The sequence below is a fragment of the Brassica rapa genome, chromosome A04 (genome assembly GCF_000309985.2).
Source record: "Brassica rapa cultivar Chiifu-401-42 chromosome A04, CAAS_Brap_v3.01, whole genome shotgun sequence".
NCBI lineage: Eukaryota > Viridiplantae > Streptophyta > Magnoliopsida > Brassicales > Brassicaceae > Brassica > Brassica rapa.
In genome coordinates this window covers 21,278,821-21,294,628 of record NC_024798.2, presented here as the reverse complement: position 1 = coordinate 21,294,628, position 15,808 = coordinate 21,278,821, and the positions used below count along the sequence as shown (strand labels likewise).

The 15,808-nt window shown below is 35.5% G+C and overlaps 5 protein-coding genes across 7 annotated transcripts; 3 read left to right on the top strand and 2 right to left on the bottom strand.

Annotated features, from left to right (window-relative positions):
* Nucleotides 1-159: 159 nt before the first annotated feature.
* LOC103866124 (60S ribosomal protein L7-3) lies at nt 160-1,869 on the bottom strand. 2 transcript variants are annotated; one of them, XM_009143999.3, is made up of 5 exons: nt 1,766-1,869; nt 1,333-1,512; nt 1,161-1,258; nt 1,019-1,076; nt 160-711 (listed from the first exon to the last, which is right to left on the bottom strand). In XM_009143999.3, exons 2-5 carry the CDS (start codon nt 1,504-1,506, stop codon nt 313-315), a joined length of 729 nt encoding a protein of 242 aa, XP_009142247.2. In that variant the 5' UTR covers nt 1,507-1,512; nt 1,766-1,869; the 3' UTR covers nt 160-312. The 2 variants fall into 2 exon arrangements, with proteins under 2 accessions (XP_009142247.2, XP_033146056.1); XM_033290165.1 differs by lacking the exon at nt 1,766-1,869 and adding an exon at nt 1,681-1,699.
* Nucleotides 1,870-2,793: 924 nt separating this feature from the next.
* Nucleotides 2,794-5,753, top strand: LOC103866125 (methylenetetrahydrofolate reductase 2). The gene is made up of 9 exons (XM_009144000.2): nt 2,794-3,256; nt 3,858-3,940; nt 4,019-4,192; nt 4,268-4,441; nt 4,511-4,611; nt 4,706-4,817; nt 4,890-4,970; nt 5,039-5,216; nt 5,291-5,753. The coding sequence occupies exons 1-9, from the start codon at nt 2,794-2,796 to the stop codon at nt 5,710-5,712; spliced, it is 1,788 nt and encodes a 595-aa protein (XP_009142248.1). The 3' UTR covers nt 5,713-5,753.
* A 69-nt stretch (nt 5,754-5,822) lies between these two features.
* Nucleotides 5,823-7,212, bottom strand: LOC103866126 (B3 domain-containing protein At5g18090). Its single transcript, XM_009144001.3, has 4 exons — nt 6,991-7,212; nt 6,513-6,795; nt 6,275-6,426; nt 5,823-6,181 (listed from the first exon to the last, which is right to left on the bottom strand). The coding sequence occupies exons 1-4, from the start codon at nt 7,087-7,089 to the stop codon at nt 5,942-5,944; spliced, it is 774 nt and encodes a 257-aa protein (XP_009142249.1). The 5' UTR covers nt 7,090-7,212; the 3' UTR covers nt 5,823-5,941.
* Nucleotides 7,213-8,112: 900 nt separating this feature from the next.
* Nucleotides 8,113-11,026, top strand: LOC103866127 (protein ENDOSPERM DEFECTIVE 1). Of its 2 annotated transcripts, XM_009144002.3 has the most exons (6): nt 8,113-8,859; nt 8,946-9,065; nt 9,168-9,284; nt 9,360-9,449; nt 9,551-9,658; nt 9,749-11,026. In XM_009144002.3, exons 1-6 carry the CDS (start codon nt 8,176-8,178, stop codon nt 9,806-9,808), a joined length of 1,179 nt encoding a protein of 392 aa, XP_009142250.1. In that variant the 5' UTR covers nt 8,113-8,175; the 3' UTR covers nt 9,809-11,026. The 2 variants fall into 2 exon arrangements, with proteins under 2 accessions (XP_009142250.1, XP_033146054.1); XM_033290163.1 differs by having other exon boundaries at nt 9,168-9,449.
* Nucleotides 11,027-11,995: 969 nt separating this feature from the next.
* On the top strand, nt 11,996-14,388 carry LOC103866128. The gene is made up of 7 exons (XM_009144003.3): nt 11,996-12,399; nt 12,471-12,557; nt 12,636-12,884; nt 12,963-13,127; nt 13,211-13,264; nt 13,368-13,514; nt 13,791-14,388. The coding sequence occupies exons 1-7, from the start codon at nt 12,238-12,240 to the stop codon at nt 14,169-14,171; spliced, it is 1,245 nt and encodes a 414-aa protein (XP_009142251.1). The 5' UTR covers nt 11,996-12,237; the 3' UTR covers nt 14,172-14,388.
* Nucleotides 14,389-15,808: the final 1,420 nt, after the last annotated feature.

Genomic DNA, 15,808 nt, shown 5'->3' with positions numbered 1-15,808 from the left:
TTTTAAATAACATCCATTCAGTTTATATTATCAATTTCATACCATTTTTTTTATTTTGGTTCAGTATTACCAAATCCAATTCATTTTTTTTTTTGGGTTTAATATTTGATTCAATGTTAATTGGTTTGTTTTTTATACATGAACATTCGATTGGAATTATAAGCGAACCGGTTCAAACCGGAGATTTCTTGAGAAGAACACTATAAGAAAATAATCATAACACGGTCTCTGATACAAGCACACAAAAAAAAAACTTAAATCCAAAAATCTATGAAATGGAGAGAGATAAAAGAAGAAAGCTCTGATCATCAATCAGTTCATCCTCCTGACAAGCTCGTTGATGAAGTTCTCCCTGTTTCCAGCATCACCACCTTCAACGTAGTGGTTCCTCTTCTTCTTAAGTCCACCGAGTGGTGCCTTAAGCTGGAACGGCCACAGGAAGTTGTTGGCCTCTTTGAAGTGAGGTCCAACTGTCATGATCTCGTGGATCAGATCCTCCACGCAGATGATGTTGTGCTTTCCTAGACCTTGATTCACTATCGAGTTGTCTGTGAGTGCTATCCTCTGATGGTTCAGCTTTCCATATCCTCTCTTGTAGATCAGTTCCTTAACAGTCTTCAAGTTTGGGTACCCGTAAGTCACGTAAGGCTCGACGCGACGCAACATGTTGATTGTTGCCTTGTTCACCTTGAGGAACACACCATTGAAGATCTGCACAAATGTGTGTATACACACAAGTTAACAGATATATCTAGAGATTATAATATGATGATGTATGAGAACTTATAAATATCTTATTGCTATTTTTGTTGTATTATTTTAAAGTAAACATACTAGTTATTGAAAAAAAACTAAAAAATATAATAAAACCAAAATTTCTAAATCTAAAAACTAAAACCAAAAGCAGAAAATCAAAAACAAAAACCTAAAAATCAAAAATCAAGATATAAAAATCTAAAAATCTAAAAACCAAAAAATACTAAATCAATCAGAACTTAGGAGAGACTTCAAGACTTACTTGTCTCAAACGCAGGAGCTGCAGAATCTTCTTGGTTTTTGGGTCAATAGCGTTGATTCTGGAAAAGACAAACATTCATGTAAAGACACAACATAAACTGTCGGAAACTGGAACCTACTTCTGTAAGGAAAAACCAACATACCCACGGATACGAATGATAAAGAGCAGTTTAGCTTCAGGGTCAACATAGAACCCTCCTTTCAACTTAGCCTCGCGCTTCAACCTGATCAACTCATTATCCTAAACAACCGAACAACCATTCAGACAAAAGTAGTGGAAAGGAGACAACACAAAAGTGTGTTTATTTATTTAACCTTCTCAGCGTATTCTTTGGCGTAATGCTCAGCTCTTTTGAAGATGAGTTTCCTTGTCTCAACGCTCTTCTTCTTAGCAGCTTCAGCTTCTTGTTTCTTCGCCAATGCCCATTCCTCTTCCCTCTTGATCTTTTTCAAGACAGACTCTGGAACCACCACCTTAGATTCTGCCATTTCTTCCTACACACAGAGCAATGACAATGAGAAGAAACATCTATGTAATGACATGACACAAACTAGGGTTTCGTTACGTCACATTGATTCAGTAACTAGGTTTAGGTTTCATCCACTAATCTAATAAGTGAAATGTCTACACTAGAATCTTATCTATCTCAAATGTATATAAACCTAGGAAACGGAGCTATCACTGGATACAAGACAACAGTTATGTGTTTCGAGACGAAAGTATACGAGGAAGATCGGAGAAGCTTACTTTGAGAGGAAGGTATTGTCTGAGAGAGAGGGGCACGGCGCAGAGAGGAAGAAGAAGTAAAATGGGTTTAGGGTTTTTAATTCGTAACCTTGTTTTAATGGGCCATTTATCAGGAGGCCTGTTTATCTTATTTTATTGGGCTTCGTGGGATTAAATGCCGGGCTGGATGATCATCAAACAATGAACAGCAGTTGAAAAGTTTCAAATTACGATCACATTGAAGAATTGAGTGATTAACTAGCAATTTTGTTTTACTATTTCTTTTTGGTGAATGTTGTGGTGTTTTCGTATTGTTTCATTTGAAAAAAAAAAAACATAAGTTAGCATTTGTACCATTTACTTTTTGGCTTGTAAATAAACTTATAGAATTAGGACCTCTTAACATTTTTTATATTCTAGTAGTATCTATCTACCAACTCTATAAATGACAGGGGAAAATGTTTAAATAAAATCTCAGGTGAAATTTATTTGAGTATGAAATAAATTCATTTCATATGAAAACAATATTCCCTCCGTTTCTTTATATTTAACGTTTTAGAAAAATATTTTTGTTCCAAATTATTTGACGTTTTAAATTTTTTTTTATGTAAAATTTATTAATAATTGATATAAGATGACCAATAATATTATAGTTTTTATTTTATTTTTGGTTAATATGGGATTAGGTAAACAATTAATGATATTTTTGTTTAGAAAATTAAATATTTTTAATCTATGTGCATCATAAAACATCAAATATAAAATAACAGAGAGAGTAGTAAACAAAAAGCTTTTTTTCTCTTAACAAGAAAGCTTAAGATCCAAAAAATTTGAAAAATTGTGATTATTGTCAGGGTGCAGTTTTTCGTCTTTTTTAGCAAACTAATGTATATTCCCAATTAAATATTATACTAATTATCATAAAAATGAAAAATGTTTTTAATGGAAGTGGACGTAGTCATTGTAATCACCGAACATCATGGGATCTCTGTTACTATAAAACAGTTATTATAATAACCCGTAACAACTTCACTTTGTAACCGGAGAAGATGAAGGTGATCGATAAGATCAAGTCATGGACCGACGAAGGTAAAACAACGTTCTCCTTCGAGTTCTTCCCACCGAGGACGGAGGATGGAGTCGACAACCTCTTCGAGCGTATGGATCGTCTCGTCGCTTACGGTCCTGCCTTCTGCGACATCACGTGGGGAGCTGGTGGATCTACGGCAGATCTCACGCTCGACATTGTCTCGAGGATGCAGAACGTTGTCTGCGTCGAGAGTATGATGCATCTCACGTGCACTAACATGCCGGTGGAGAAGATAGATCATGCGCTTGAGACGATAAGATCTAATGGGATTCAGAACGTTCTTGCGCTTAGAGGTGATCCTCCTCATGGTGAGAACAAGTTTGTTCAGGTTGAAGGAGGGTTTGGTTGCGCTTTGGATCTTGTGAATCATATTAGGAGCAAGTATGGTGATTACTTTGGTATCGCTGTTTCTGGTTACCCTGGTACTCTCTATCTATCTCTCTTTGTTCACTATCTGTTTTAGACCCAACCAAAGGTGACGAAACATTAGTTTTAGTCTCTAAATTTTTAAAAAACTATTTTTCTATTTCAAAATGATGTATGTTTTTGTGTTTCACGAATAATAAAAAAACATATCATAAATACATCATTTTGTGTTTAGCTATTTTTTCATAAGTTTAAACCAGTAATATTTGAATAGTATAATTAATTTTTTGAAATTTACAATTTATCATTATTAACTACTGGAATTTACATAGAAAATGTAAAACAGATATCTTTTTGAAACACATTTTTATTTTATATAAATTATTTAAAATTAACAATTTATCATTATTAACTTTTTGAATTTACATAGAAAATGTAAAACATATATCTTTCTGAAACACATTTTTATTTTATATAAGTTATTTGAAATTTACAATTTATCATTATTAACTACTAGAAATTATCATTATTTTATATAAATATTATATATAAGTTGCATGAATCCAAATTACCTTTTTTTTTACTTATTAAGATTAACCTTTAAAATTGTTTATCTCAAAATGATCAGTGTAATCATGATCTTTTTTTGATATACAGAGGCTCATCCTGATGTGATTGGTGAAAATGGCCTAGCTTCAAAGGAAGCTTACCAGAGTGATCTTGAGTACCTTAAGAAGAAGGTCTTGTTTTGTTTCATCATTTATTTTGTAAAGGCTCTTGCATTGTGTATTTGAATATGGATCGTTTTCTTGGAACAGGTTGATGCTGGAGCTGATCTAATCGTTACTCAGCTTTTCTTTGACACTGATATGTTACTCAAATTTGTGAATGACTGTCGGCAAATCGGAATCAAATGTCCCATTGTTCCTGGAATCATGCCTATTAATAACTACAAAGGGTTCTTGCGTATGATTGGTTTTTGCAAGACCAAGGTATGTTTTTCATCTCTTAGTATAACACTAAGTCATGCAAATGACTTAACTATGAAGCTGGTGATATTAATGTAGATACCAGCTGAGGTCATGGCTGCACTGGAGCCTATCCAGGATAATGAAGAAGCTGTGAAAGCCTATGGTATCCACCTTGGTACAGAGATGTGTAAAAAGATCTTGGCTCATGGGATAAAGTCTCTTCATCTCTACACATTGAACATGGAGAAATCAGCTCTTTCAATATTGATGGTTGGTCCTCATTGCACTACTGAAATTTACGTTAAAAGTATCCTAACCATCATTATGATGATGTTGCAGAATCTTGGTATGATTGAAGAGTCCAAAATCTCTCGTTCTTTACCGTGGAGACGTCCTGCTAATGTTTTCCGTATTAAGGAAGATGTGCGTCCTATTTTCTGGTAAACCACACTTACTTTCTCATGTTCTGATTATGCCTAGGTAGTAGCTACAGGACTTAATCCACATAGAATATTTATTCTTAATCTTTTTAAGGGCAAACCGTCCAAAGAGTTACATTTCAAGAACCAAGGCCTGGGAAAACTTCCCACAAGGCCGGTGGGGTGATTCACGCAGTGCCTCATATGGTGCACTCACTGATCACCAGGTACTAACATTGTTACATGTCACATGTTCTTGTATGCTTCTCTGCTGAACTAAATGATTTTCTTGTTGTTAGTTCTCACGTCCACGAGCACGTGACAAGAAGCTTCAACAAGAATGGGTTGTCCCATTAAAAAGCGTCGAAGATATTCATGAGGTAATAATCTTGACTTTCACTTGAAGAAACGCAGACACTCGCAATAATCTTGTGAAACACGTTAACAGAAATTCAAGGAGCTTTGCCTTGGAAACTTAAAGAGCAGTCCATGGTCTGAACTGGATGGACTCCAGCCAGAGACAAAGATCATAAACGAGCAGCTGGTGAAAGTAAACTCCAAAGGCTTCTTGACCATCAATAGCCAACCATCAGTCAACGCTGAGAGATCTGATTCTTCAACCGTTGGTAAGTTTCTTATCATAACTAGTGAGATATTGACTCTAAGCTTCTCCTTATCAAATGCTTTGTATGATTTTCAGGATGGGGTGGTCCTGGTGGATATGTATACCAAAAGGCTTACCTAGAGTTCTTCTGCTCAAAGGACAAGTTAGATGCACTTGTTGAGATATGCAAAGCTTTGCCATCTATAACTTACATAGCTATGAACAAAGGTGAAACTTGGGTGTCAAACACTTCACAATCTGATGTGAATGCTGTTACTTGGGGTGTTTTTCCAGCTAAGGAGATTATTCAACCAACCATTGTTGACCCTTCTAGCTTCAATGTCTGGAAAGATGAAGCGTTTGAGACTTGGTCAAGAAACTGGGCTAACTTGTACCCTGAAGAAGCTGACCCTTCCAGAAACTTGCTTGAGGATGTCAAGAACAGCTACTATTTGGTAAGTTTGGTAGAGAATGACTACATCAATGGTAACATATTCAAAGTCTTTTCTGATCTTTGAGTAAAACTCATTAACAATGCTATTCTGTTTCTTACTTCTTTCAAGTTTTGTTTTGTAATTTTTTCTACAATATTTGGTTTCATTATCATATTGATTTGCTAATAAAGTCATTGATAAAAAAAAAGCATCAGTTTCATTTAATCATAAAGATCCAAAACTATAAGACTAAGCTGCATGAAACAAAAGCTTCAACTAGTCTAAACTTATGAGCTATTAATCAAACACTCCTTCATGGAGAGGCATGTAAGACTTCAAGAACCATCTCTTTGGGTCTAACGAGTCTGAAAGTGCACAAATCTCCAACAGCTAAACCGTAGCCATTTGCTAGAAACCTCCATCCGCTGGAAAACAACTTTGATCCATTACTGGGAACGTAGACCACCTCCCATGGCTTACCCTTGGGATCATGTATGACAAACTTAGTCCTCACCTTTGGCATGTGCTCCTTTGCAAAAGTTACCGGTATGGACTGATCAAATAAAATAAAAACAATCATTCCAAGTAACATAATATCATTAGTAAGAAACCTCAAATGGGTACTTGTGTATTGGTTTAATCTTACCAACAGTGTGAGATGTGATTTCTTGATGGTGAGACTGAATGTTGCAGCAGAGGAAGAAGATGAAGAAGCTCCATAGACATTACTATCCACTTTCCTCTTATTAGATTCAGCTATTACAGGATCAACACAGCTCATCTCTTCATTCTTGACATCTTCATAGCCATCAAAAAATCACAGTGGATTAATAAAAAAAAACAAATATCCACAAAATAAAATAAAAAACTACTCAAGAGCTTACTGGAAGAAGAAGTGTTTAGTGGCTTGAGAATCTCTACACAATTCTTCTGGAAGATGTCAACGGTTATGCAATTGTTTCCTTCGTTAGTGAAGGTCAGAAACTCGTTGTCTCCTAAGTGATTGTCGTTTAGAAACTCCTCCCATCCCTTTCTCTCCATAAGGTAACATCCCATGAATGGTGAGAGATTCACTGGCCAAGAACTTCCCCAAGCCACCTTCAAGGTCACCTTAGGTGGGAGAATCTTGCATTCACTACTTCTCCAGAACTCGTTTGGAATCAACCTCTTTGGAACACACATACACACACATAATGAAGATATAAATAAAAAAAGAAACATGGCAGTTAAAGTTATGTAACAAAATATATGTTTTAATTAGACACATCAAACATGGAAGATCAAAGATCCCACCTTTGAACATTTCAGACAAGGAAAAATAAACTATTAGGAGGAGATGATAAGGTTAAAGAACATGAGTACCATGGATTCAGAGGAGAGATCTTCATCTGCAAGAATCTTGAAGAAGCTTGTCTTGTTCACGTCTTCTTGAATCCTACCAAATGCTATGTTTCTAGCCATCTCAGGAAGACAACTCCTCTTCTCCTCCTTGACTGTTTCAGTCTCACAACCTCTCTCTAGTGCTCTGTTTCTATGGGGTGAAAACCCTTCAAGAGAGCCCTAAATGACCTTTCTTATTTTTTCTGTAGGAAAGTGGAAAACAATTATTAAGACTCTGTATACACGCAAAATGATAAAGTATTTTTGCTTATTTTAGTAACTGAGTCTCGCTCTGTTACAAAAAGATGAAAGGCTCTATAGTTTCTTCTTTTGGTTTCACAATTTAATTTCATTTAATTTCAATACCTTACTTACAGTAATTATAAGAAGACCACCACATTGCATTACTAATCTTCACAACAACAAAATTGATTAGGATCATGTTCAAAGAAAATACAGTATTTGAGAATAAGAAAACCATTGTAAAAAGGGTTCAACTATCAAGTAGAACAATAAGAATGACAACAACAAAAACCAACTATGGTTAGAAAACAAAACAAAAAAAAAACCAACTAAGCTACATAGAATCTAGTCTAAACAAACTTTTTTACTGTAAAAAATAATCAAAACAACTTTTTTATTGTCGATTTTAAAATACTTTTAGTCTTATACAAATCCGCATAGATTTATTTTTTTTGTTTTCTTCCCAAAAAACCTTGTACTAATTATAATTGGACATCGCTTTATATTTTTCGTCTAACTTCCAATGTGGACTTTATTTGATATCTCACAGCTTTTGGAGTTAAGATCACCAGAGTATAGAGAAACAGAAGGATAATAGACAAACAAAAAACAAAACCTCTCAAGTTAAATAAGGTTAATTGTAAAATGGCCCCACCCCAAATTAATTAACCTCTCACGTTATAAGAACACATATAATTAAACTCGACGCTCCTAATTGGGCCCAAGGCCCGCCAAAATTAATCCCGAGTTATCGAATTAATTTTAAATTCCCGTTAATTCGTTAAACTAATTAAAACCGTTCAGACAAGAAGAGAAGAACCGTTGTACTTTTCAAGCATTACTCAACGGCTACTCCTCTTCTCCCACCTTTCTTCCTCCTCTGAGTCAATCCCTTTGATCCAATTTCTCATCGATCCAACTGAAATGGAGACGAGAACCGGCCAATCAACACCGGCGATAACTGCGCCGGTCCCGGTTCCGTTTCCTCCGCCTTCTACGCGGCGTCCTAGAGTGAGAGAAGTCAGCTCCAGATTCATGTCTCCGGTTGCTTCATCTTCCGGACATCATCAGCCATCCGTTTCAACTCAGAAGCCGAGAAGGCAGTTAAAACTACCGGAAGGCGACGAGAACCGCCCTCCGGAGACGGCGGCGCGTGGACAAGACTCGCCGTTTCCTCTCGACGGAGGAAAAAACAACCAGCGGCGGAATCGATCCAAGCCGTTGAGAGAGGAGAACGGACACACTCTAACGTTGCCGCCGCCTCCGTCTAGGTCTCGATCGAACCAGCAGCGTCTGCTTACGTCATCAGCCGCCGCTAGGCTTCTGAGATTATCCGTCTCCATGGACGGTGAAGAAGAAGAGAAACTCAACGATGATGATACGTCGTCGTTTAGGGCTTCGTTGTTGGTTAAAAACGGCGTTGGCTTGTCATTGCCTCCCGTGGCACCTAACTTGAAGTCTCAAGGAGATATAAAGAGACAGAAGAGAGTTTTAGGACAACAAGCGGATGCACACTCTTTGAAACTGCTACACAACCGCTACTTGCAATGGAGATTCGCAAACGCAAATGCTGACGTCATAAAACAAGCTCATAAAGCAGAAGCCGAGGTATGTATGTATGACTCTAACATTAACATTCTGAACGAACTAGCCATAGTCTCTAACTTCTATGGTGAATTATAACTTTCTTGCAGAGAATGTTTTATTCACTTGGTTTGAAAATGTCAGAGCTCTCTCATTGTGTACATAAGAAACGCATAGAGCTCCAAGGATTAGTGAGAGTAAAAGCTCTTAAGGAGATTGTGGAGCCTCAAGTAAGTCAGATTTGATTATCTCATTAGACTGTAAAAGTGTTTGAGAAAACATTTATTAGTGTTAGTAGTTGGTGGACTGACCTCTTTAATAACTATATGCAGGTGCCTTTATTGGAACAATGGACAACTCTTGAAGAAGAATACTCAGGTGCACTATCGGAAACATCTGAAGCTTTATTGAATGCCTCCTTGCGTCTCCCTCTAGATGTTGATATCAAGGTTTATATTGTTCGGATTAACATTGTTCCCTTTTGTGTATCTTTTGCATTAATCACTTTTGATTCTCAATATCAGGTTGAGACGAAAGAGTTAGGAGAAGTACTTGCGGTTGCTTCAAAGTCCATGGAAGGCATTGTGCAAAACATTGGACAGTTTTTGCCTAAGGTATTGCTATAAACGTTGGCTTCACAAAGAACATGGATAAATATATGTACTTAAATAAACACATGTTGAAACTGAATCAACTTCTTTGATGCACTTTGCAGACACAAGAGATTGAGAGTTTGTTGTCGGAACTAGCGATAGTAAGCAGCAGAGAAAAAGTATCAGTAGAAGACTGTGGAGTTGCACTGCTTAAGACACATTCATCACATGTATGAACCGAACCTCTAAACATAGAATTTGATATAATCATTTGTTTCGTTTCAGTTGTTGAAATCTAAAATGTCTTAATTTTTCTGCAGGTTGAAGATTGCTATCTTAGAAGTCAGCTTATACAGCAGCACCACAAGCAATGTGTATAATAAATGAATTTGAAGCTCCCTTGCATAATAAATGTATCACACAAAAGAGTATAATAAAAGGTTTTGGTAAAGTCACTGTACTCAAGAAAGCTGATGAAACTGACGCTGTGGAAGCTAATAAGAACAAGGCAATGCTTTCCGCCGCTGATGATAGCAAATGTTGTTCCAATACAACAAGGTTTTTGTATTTTGAAATGTAAAATTATATGTCAAAGAAAACAGATTTGTTATATGTTTCTGATTCCAGGATACGTTTGAGAGCATCAGATTCATAAGCATGAAACTATTTGATCTTTGGAAATGTAAGGCCTTATAATCTTTAGGCCCATAAAATAGTCCATTTTAAGTGGTGACTCCAGTGGACCACTGCCCACTGGTGGTGTGTAATAATAATTAGTAGGGCGTTGAAATGTGATAATGAGTCAATCCCATACCCGTGACATGTAGTTGAGCATAACACTCCAAAATTCTACTTTGGGACTTTTAAAGAAACCACGAGATGAAGCCAACTCTTTCTTTGTCTTTTTGAATATTGAATATTGAATATTTCGGTTCTTTTTTTCAATCCTTTCAAGTAAGAAAAGGTTGTAGTCAAGATATTATCTTAATTAAACTAACTAACTGAACTTGACCTATGATTGTAGCTGTTTTCATTAAGGTCGTTGGTATGTTATAATTTGGAAATGACTTAGAGACATGATTATAGACCCAGTTGTTAGACTTTATAATTGACCCATTGTACTTTTTTTATGGTTATGTCTATCTATAGTAAGCAATAAAGCTAGCAGATGTTATGTACAAAAAATAAAATAAAGCAGATGTTGTTACAAGCATACTCTGTTTGATTTGTCTGCATGTACCAATTTTGTTTTTTTTTTTCTCATATCACGAATGCGAGTTATAATAACGTGTCTGATGTCAGCGTTCCTGAATATCTTGATATTAAATGATGAAAGTTTGAATATAGCATCTATATATTTACCACCTATTTCCCCCTATAATACCATGATAGAAAAATTAAACTGTATTTCATTTGGAAAATGGAGAAAATACTTTTCTACAGTCGAGTTAGAATCCTTGAACATCAGCTAACATTTTTTTTTAATTTGGTTCTTGCTAATAATAACAAACGGTTTTAATACGGCAGAGAGATGCAATTTGCACATGATTTTCAGAAATATATTGTGGCAATGAACATAAAATCTTCATATTTCAAGAAAATGAAAAAGAAAAATTTATGAAATTTTTACGAAAAGAAGAATTGTACGAATTCAGAATCGAAAATAGACAAATATGAAGATTTGGCCAATAAGAAATTAATGACATCGGACATGAGTAGGCTTTAAAGAAAGAAATACAAAATGGGAAAATGGAGATGTAACAGAATGGAAAAGGAAAGGTGTGGAGTTGATTGAGATTTGAGACCATGTATTGTCATTTTTCCTTCTAATTATCTTAACCGACAATTCATGGCTTTATTTTTTGAATTTTTCACTGTTTTTCACATTGTGGGTGCTCTCACTCCCACCCAATCATAAATAAATACTTTTTAAATAGTGATGATAAGGTAGTGGAGCAATGCTCAAATAGTTGACTCAGTAATTTAAATATTACTATCTACACATGTTGTTTTGTCTTTTATCAATACTGTATGTTTAAGGTTTAAATCAGTACTGCAAAGTGTGCATTTATGATAATCGGATTGTTTATGAACACTCGATTGTTTATACTCGATATGACTGGCTCTATCATAAATAATGCAAAATATTTATGTAATGAGAAATTATATAAAAAAATGTAAATGGATAAATTATAAGACATATTTTCTTAAAATTGAATAATTATGCTATTACAAGAAATTGATCTGTGTTAATCTTAATATGCATCATTAGGCAATGAAAAACTAAAAGGAAGATGTAAACATTTGCATTTGACCCTTCTCATGATTAACATATTATGTCATTTTTATCATCATTTTAGCTAGGTATGAGTGAGCCTAAACCAGAAGAGATTAATACATTTCTCCAGATGAATTTTGAAAATCCCGAAAACAAAACGTTAAGGCGTCAGAACAGTGGGAATGTTCCACTCCGGCAAAATTTCATTTCTTTAAAAAGCTGACAGTAAAATTAAAAAAAAAAAAGATAATACTTTTGAAATAAAATAAAAATAAAACCTTCGAACTATTCCACAAAAAAAGATCCTGACAAGAAAAAATAAAAATTTAAAACAGATGAAAAGACAGTAACCAATCTTACGCAATAGAATCCAAGTTTTTTTCACTTGTGTCTGTTTTAAAAGAAAAAACGTACGGTCCTTTAATGAAGGTTTAGCACAAAAGAGTTATTAACTTCCCAGAAGAACCTCTCATCTTCTCTCTTCTCCAAAAGACTTTCTCTTTCTGTGTTTCTTTCTTTCTTTCTTTAACCATGGCCGTTAATTTCAAAAGTGCCAGCTTCTTGCTTGCTCTGGTAATGACGGTGGCGGCTATCCTCACTCCTTCAGTCATCTCCGGCGAAAATAGGTTCTCCGATCTCCAAATCCATAAACACTTGAAACGACTCAACAAGCCACCTCTCAAATCCATAAAGGTTAAAAAATTTCACAGAGATTATTAGATAAAGTTTCAATAAATTTCACAATAATTTATGGTTTCAAACAGAGCCCAGATGGAGATGTGATTGACTGTGTCCCAATCACCGACCAACCAGCTTTAGCTCATCCTCTGCTCATTAACCACACCGTCCAGGTTTAGAAACTGTTCTGTTTTTCTTCTTTCAGTTCGAACAGACTCTGTTCTGACATTGTTAATGGGCTTTGTTTATAGATGAGACCAAGTTTCAACCCAGAGAGTGTCTTTAGTGAGAGTAAAGTTTCGTCCAAGTGTAATGATATCACTCAGCTTTGGCATGTGAATGGGAAATGCCCTGCGGACACAGTTCCCATCAGAAGAACGAGGAAGCAAGATCTTTACCGAGCGAGTTCCGTCGAGAAGTTCGGTATGAAGAGCCAGAAGAGTATTCCTAAGCCTAAATCTTATGAGCCAGCTAGTGTCCTCACACAAAATGGTCATCAGGTAATAATTTTTCATTGTCATGTTTTTGTTGTTGTGTGTTTATTAACAAGGTTTCTTATCTCTTTGGATTTGATGTAGCACGCGATAATGTATGTCGAAGATGGGGTTTTCTACGGGGCGAAAGCGAAGATTAATGTATGGAATCCGGATGTGGAGATGCCTAATGAGTTTAGCTTGGCTCAGATTTGGGTTTTGGGTGGAAACTTTAACTCTGATCTTAATAGTATTGAAGCTGGCTGGCAGGTGAATCTTATCTTCTTGAAAAGGACTTCTTGTTAATAGAGAAAGACTGTTTCTAACTCAGAGATTTGTGTGTGTGTTTTCAGGTCAGTCCACAGTTGTATGGTGATACTCGCACCAGGCTCTTCACTTATTGGACTGTAAGTTTCTACATATTTCGTTTTTTTTTAAATATATATTCTTGTGTGTGTTTTAGTTTATCTAAGTATCATTATTTTTGTTTCTCTTGTGAAAAATAAACAGAGTGATGCATACCAAGGCACTGGCTGCTATAACCTTCTGTGCTCAGGGTTTGTTCAAGTCAACAGGGAGATTGCAATGGGTGGTTCAATCTCACCTCTATCTGGCTATGGGAACTCTCAGTATGACATTACCATCCTTATCTGGAAGGTAAACCAACAGCAAGAAACCTTTAAAACTTTGAAAGCTTAGATGCTTTTAGTTAGCTCCCTACAAACAAGAATAAAATAACTTAGTTAAAACTAATATAAAAATATACATTGTACAGCTAAATTTATTTCTATATGTAGCCTAATGATGTCAATAAAAATATGTAGGCTAATGAAAAATATGGTTTTAGTGATGTTGTCGGTTTATTCAGTTTGTTTAGCATAAAACTATTTCTACCAACCGGTTTTGGTTTAGCTTCGGTTTGGTTTTTCTCAGGATCCAAAAGAAGGACATTGGTGGCTACAATTTGGAGAGAAGTACATAATAGGATACTGGCCAGCTTCACTCTTCTCTTACTTATCAGAAAGTGCATCGATGATCGAATGGGGAGGTGAAGTGGTGAACTCACAGTCTGAGGAAGGAAAACACACCACCACTCAGATGGGAAGTGGTCGGTTTGCAGAGGAAGGTTGGGGCAAAGCTAGTTACTTCAAGAACGTTCAAGTAGTCGATGGGTCGAACGAACTGAGGAACCCTGAGAATCTTCAAGTCTTTACTGATCAAGAAAACTGTTACAATGTGAAGAGTGGTGATGGAGGTTCTTGGGGAAGTCACTTCTATTATGGTGGTCCTGGTAGAAACTCTAATTGCCCTTAAAGATCTGCCTACTTACACTTGCATAGCAGGATCACTCCAGATTTAATTATCAATTGTATAAAACATATATTATATACGCATTCTTAAGTATATTGGTTTTAGTTTGCAATGAGTGTGTCTTTGTTTCTATGGAGTGAAGAGAATATAAATGTCTTTAAAGAACATGGTCCCATGTGTATACTGGAATATATATATATAATCACATTAGTTACTCGTCTTTGTTTTCAGGTGACCTGTGTTATAATTGCTTTGTCTACGTATAACAAAACATAGAGATGGGACTTTTGGATCTTCCATTATAATTATTGGTCAAACTTCATTAGTGTAGTGTAATAAATAAATGTATTGTTTCATAATTTAGTTGTTACTAATACTCATCCAAAAATATATTGGTTCATAATGTAGTTGTCACTAATGTGTTGCCGTTTGTCTTGTGACTGACACTATCGCTTAATTTCTTTTGGAGCGAATTTAGTATCTGGTAATGCGGGCAAGGTTTGACTTCATTTCCGGTCTCTCTTTTGTGCTTATTTAGAAACAAAATATCTTCTAACACAGTTATTAATTCGATGTCATATGTAAAAATAGAATCATTCTAATAATTTAATTTTTATTAGAACAAGTTTTCTGTCAAAAAGAAGAATAAATGATGATCATCTCTTTTGTTAAAACAGAAACATTATGACTTTTCTAGGTGGATTTAAGTTGGACCTCCTATTAGATATGTTATATTTTCTGATCTTAATAAATGTTTATGTTGTGAAATTAATTATGATAACAATTTATTAGATATGTTCATAATTTTAGAAAGAATCTCACCTAAATTTTGAAAAAAACAAATCAGAAAATATCTTATCATTAAGATTGTATTTTTTTTGGAAAAATATTAAATATATATATATAAGTTTTTCCTTTTAAATTTGCAGTATGGGATCTAAGCATATATCTGCATCTAAACTAAACCCAAAATGGATTGTCTATAACTTAGGACTGTGGAAACTGGTGGCTAAGGGTCGGTGAGGAGCTTGTTGGGTACTGGCCTGGCTCGTTGTTTACTTCTCTGAAAGATAAAGCTGAGGAAGTTTATTGGGGCGGTGGAATCGCAAACGAAATGACCGGCGGGAGACACACAACCACCACTATGGGAAGTGGGCACTTCGCAGGAGAGTGGTATAAGAAAGCGAGCTATTTCAGGAAAGTTATGACAGTTGATGGAGCCAATACTCTGAGAGAAGCAGAAAATCTTCATCCTACTACTGATAATGATAACTGCTACAGCGTTAAAGAAGGACAAAGTGGAAGTTCTTATTGGGGCCGGGGGACTCATTTCTTCTATGGTGGTCCTGGTCGAAACGCTAAGTGCCCTTGATATCTGGATATGTGTGTGTGTGTGTGTGTGTCAAAGCTTAAGTATGTCGCATGTGTAATTTAAAATAAGAACATGTGATAGTCATGACATGAAAAGAAAAATTCAGTCATGGTAGTTAGATCCTTGATATTATGTGTATGTAAAAGCTTTTTTAGGTCTCAAAAGTCTGTAATTTGAATAATAATATGTTTGAATGTCAAAAAAGAATATGATAAGAATATGCATGTTTGATCTGGTCGTAAGGTTTTTGTACATGATAGTGTTTGGG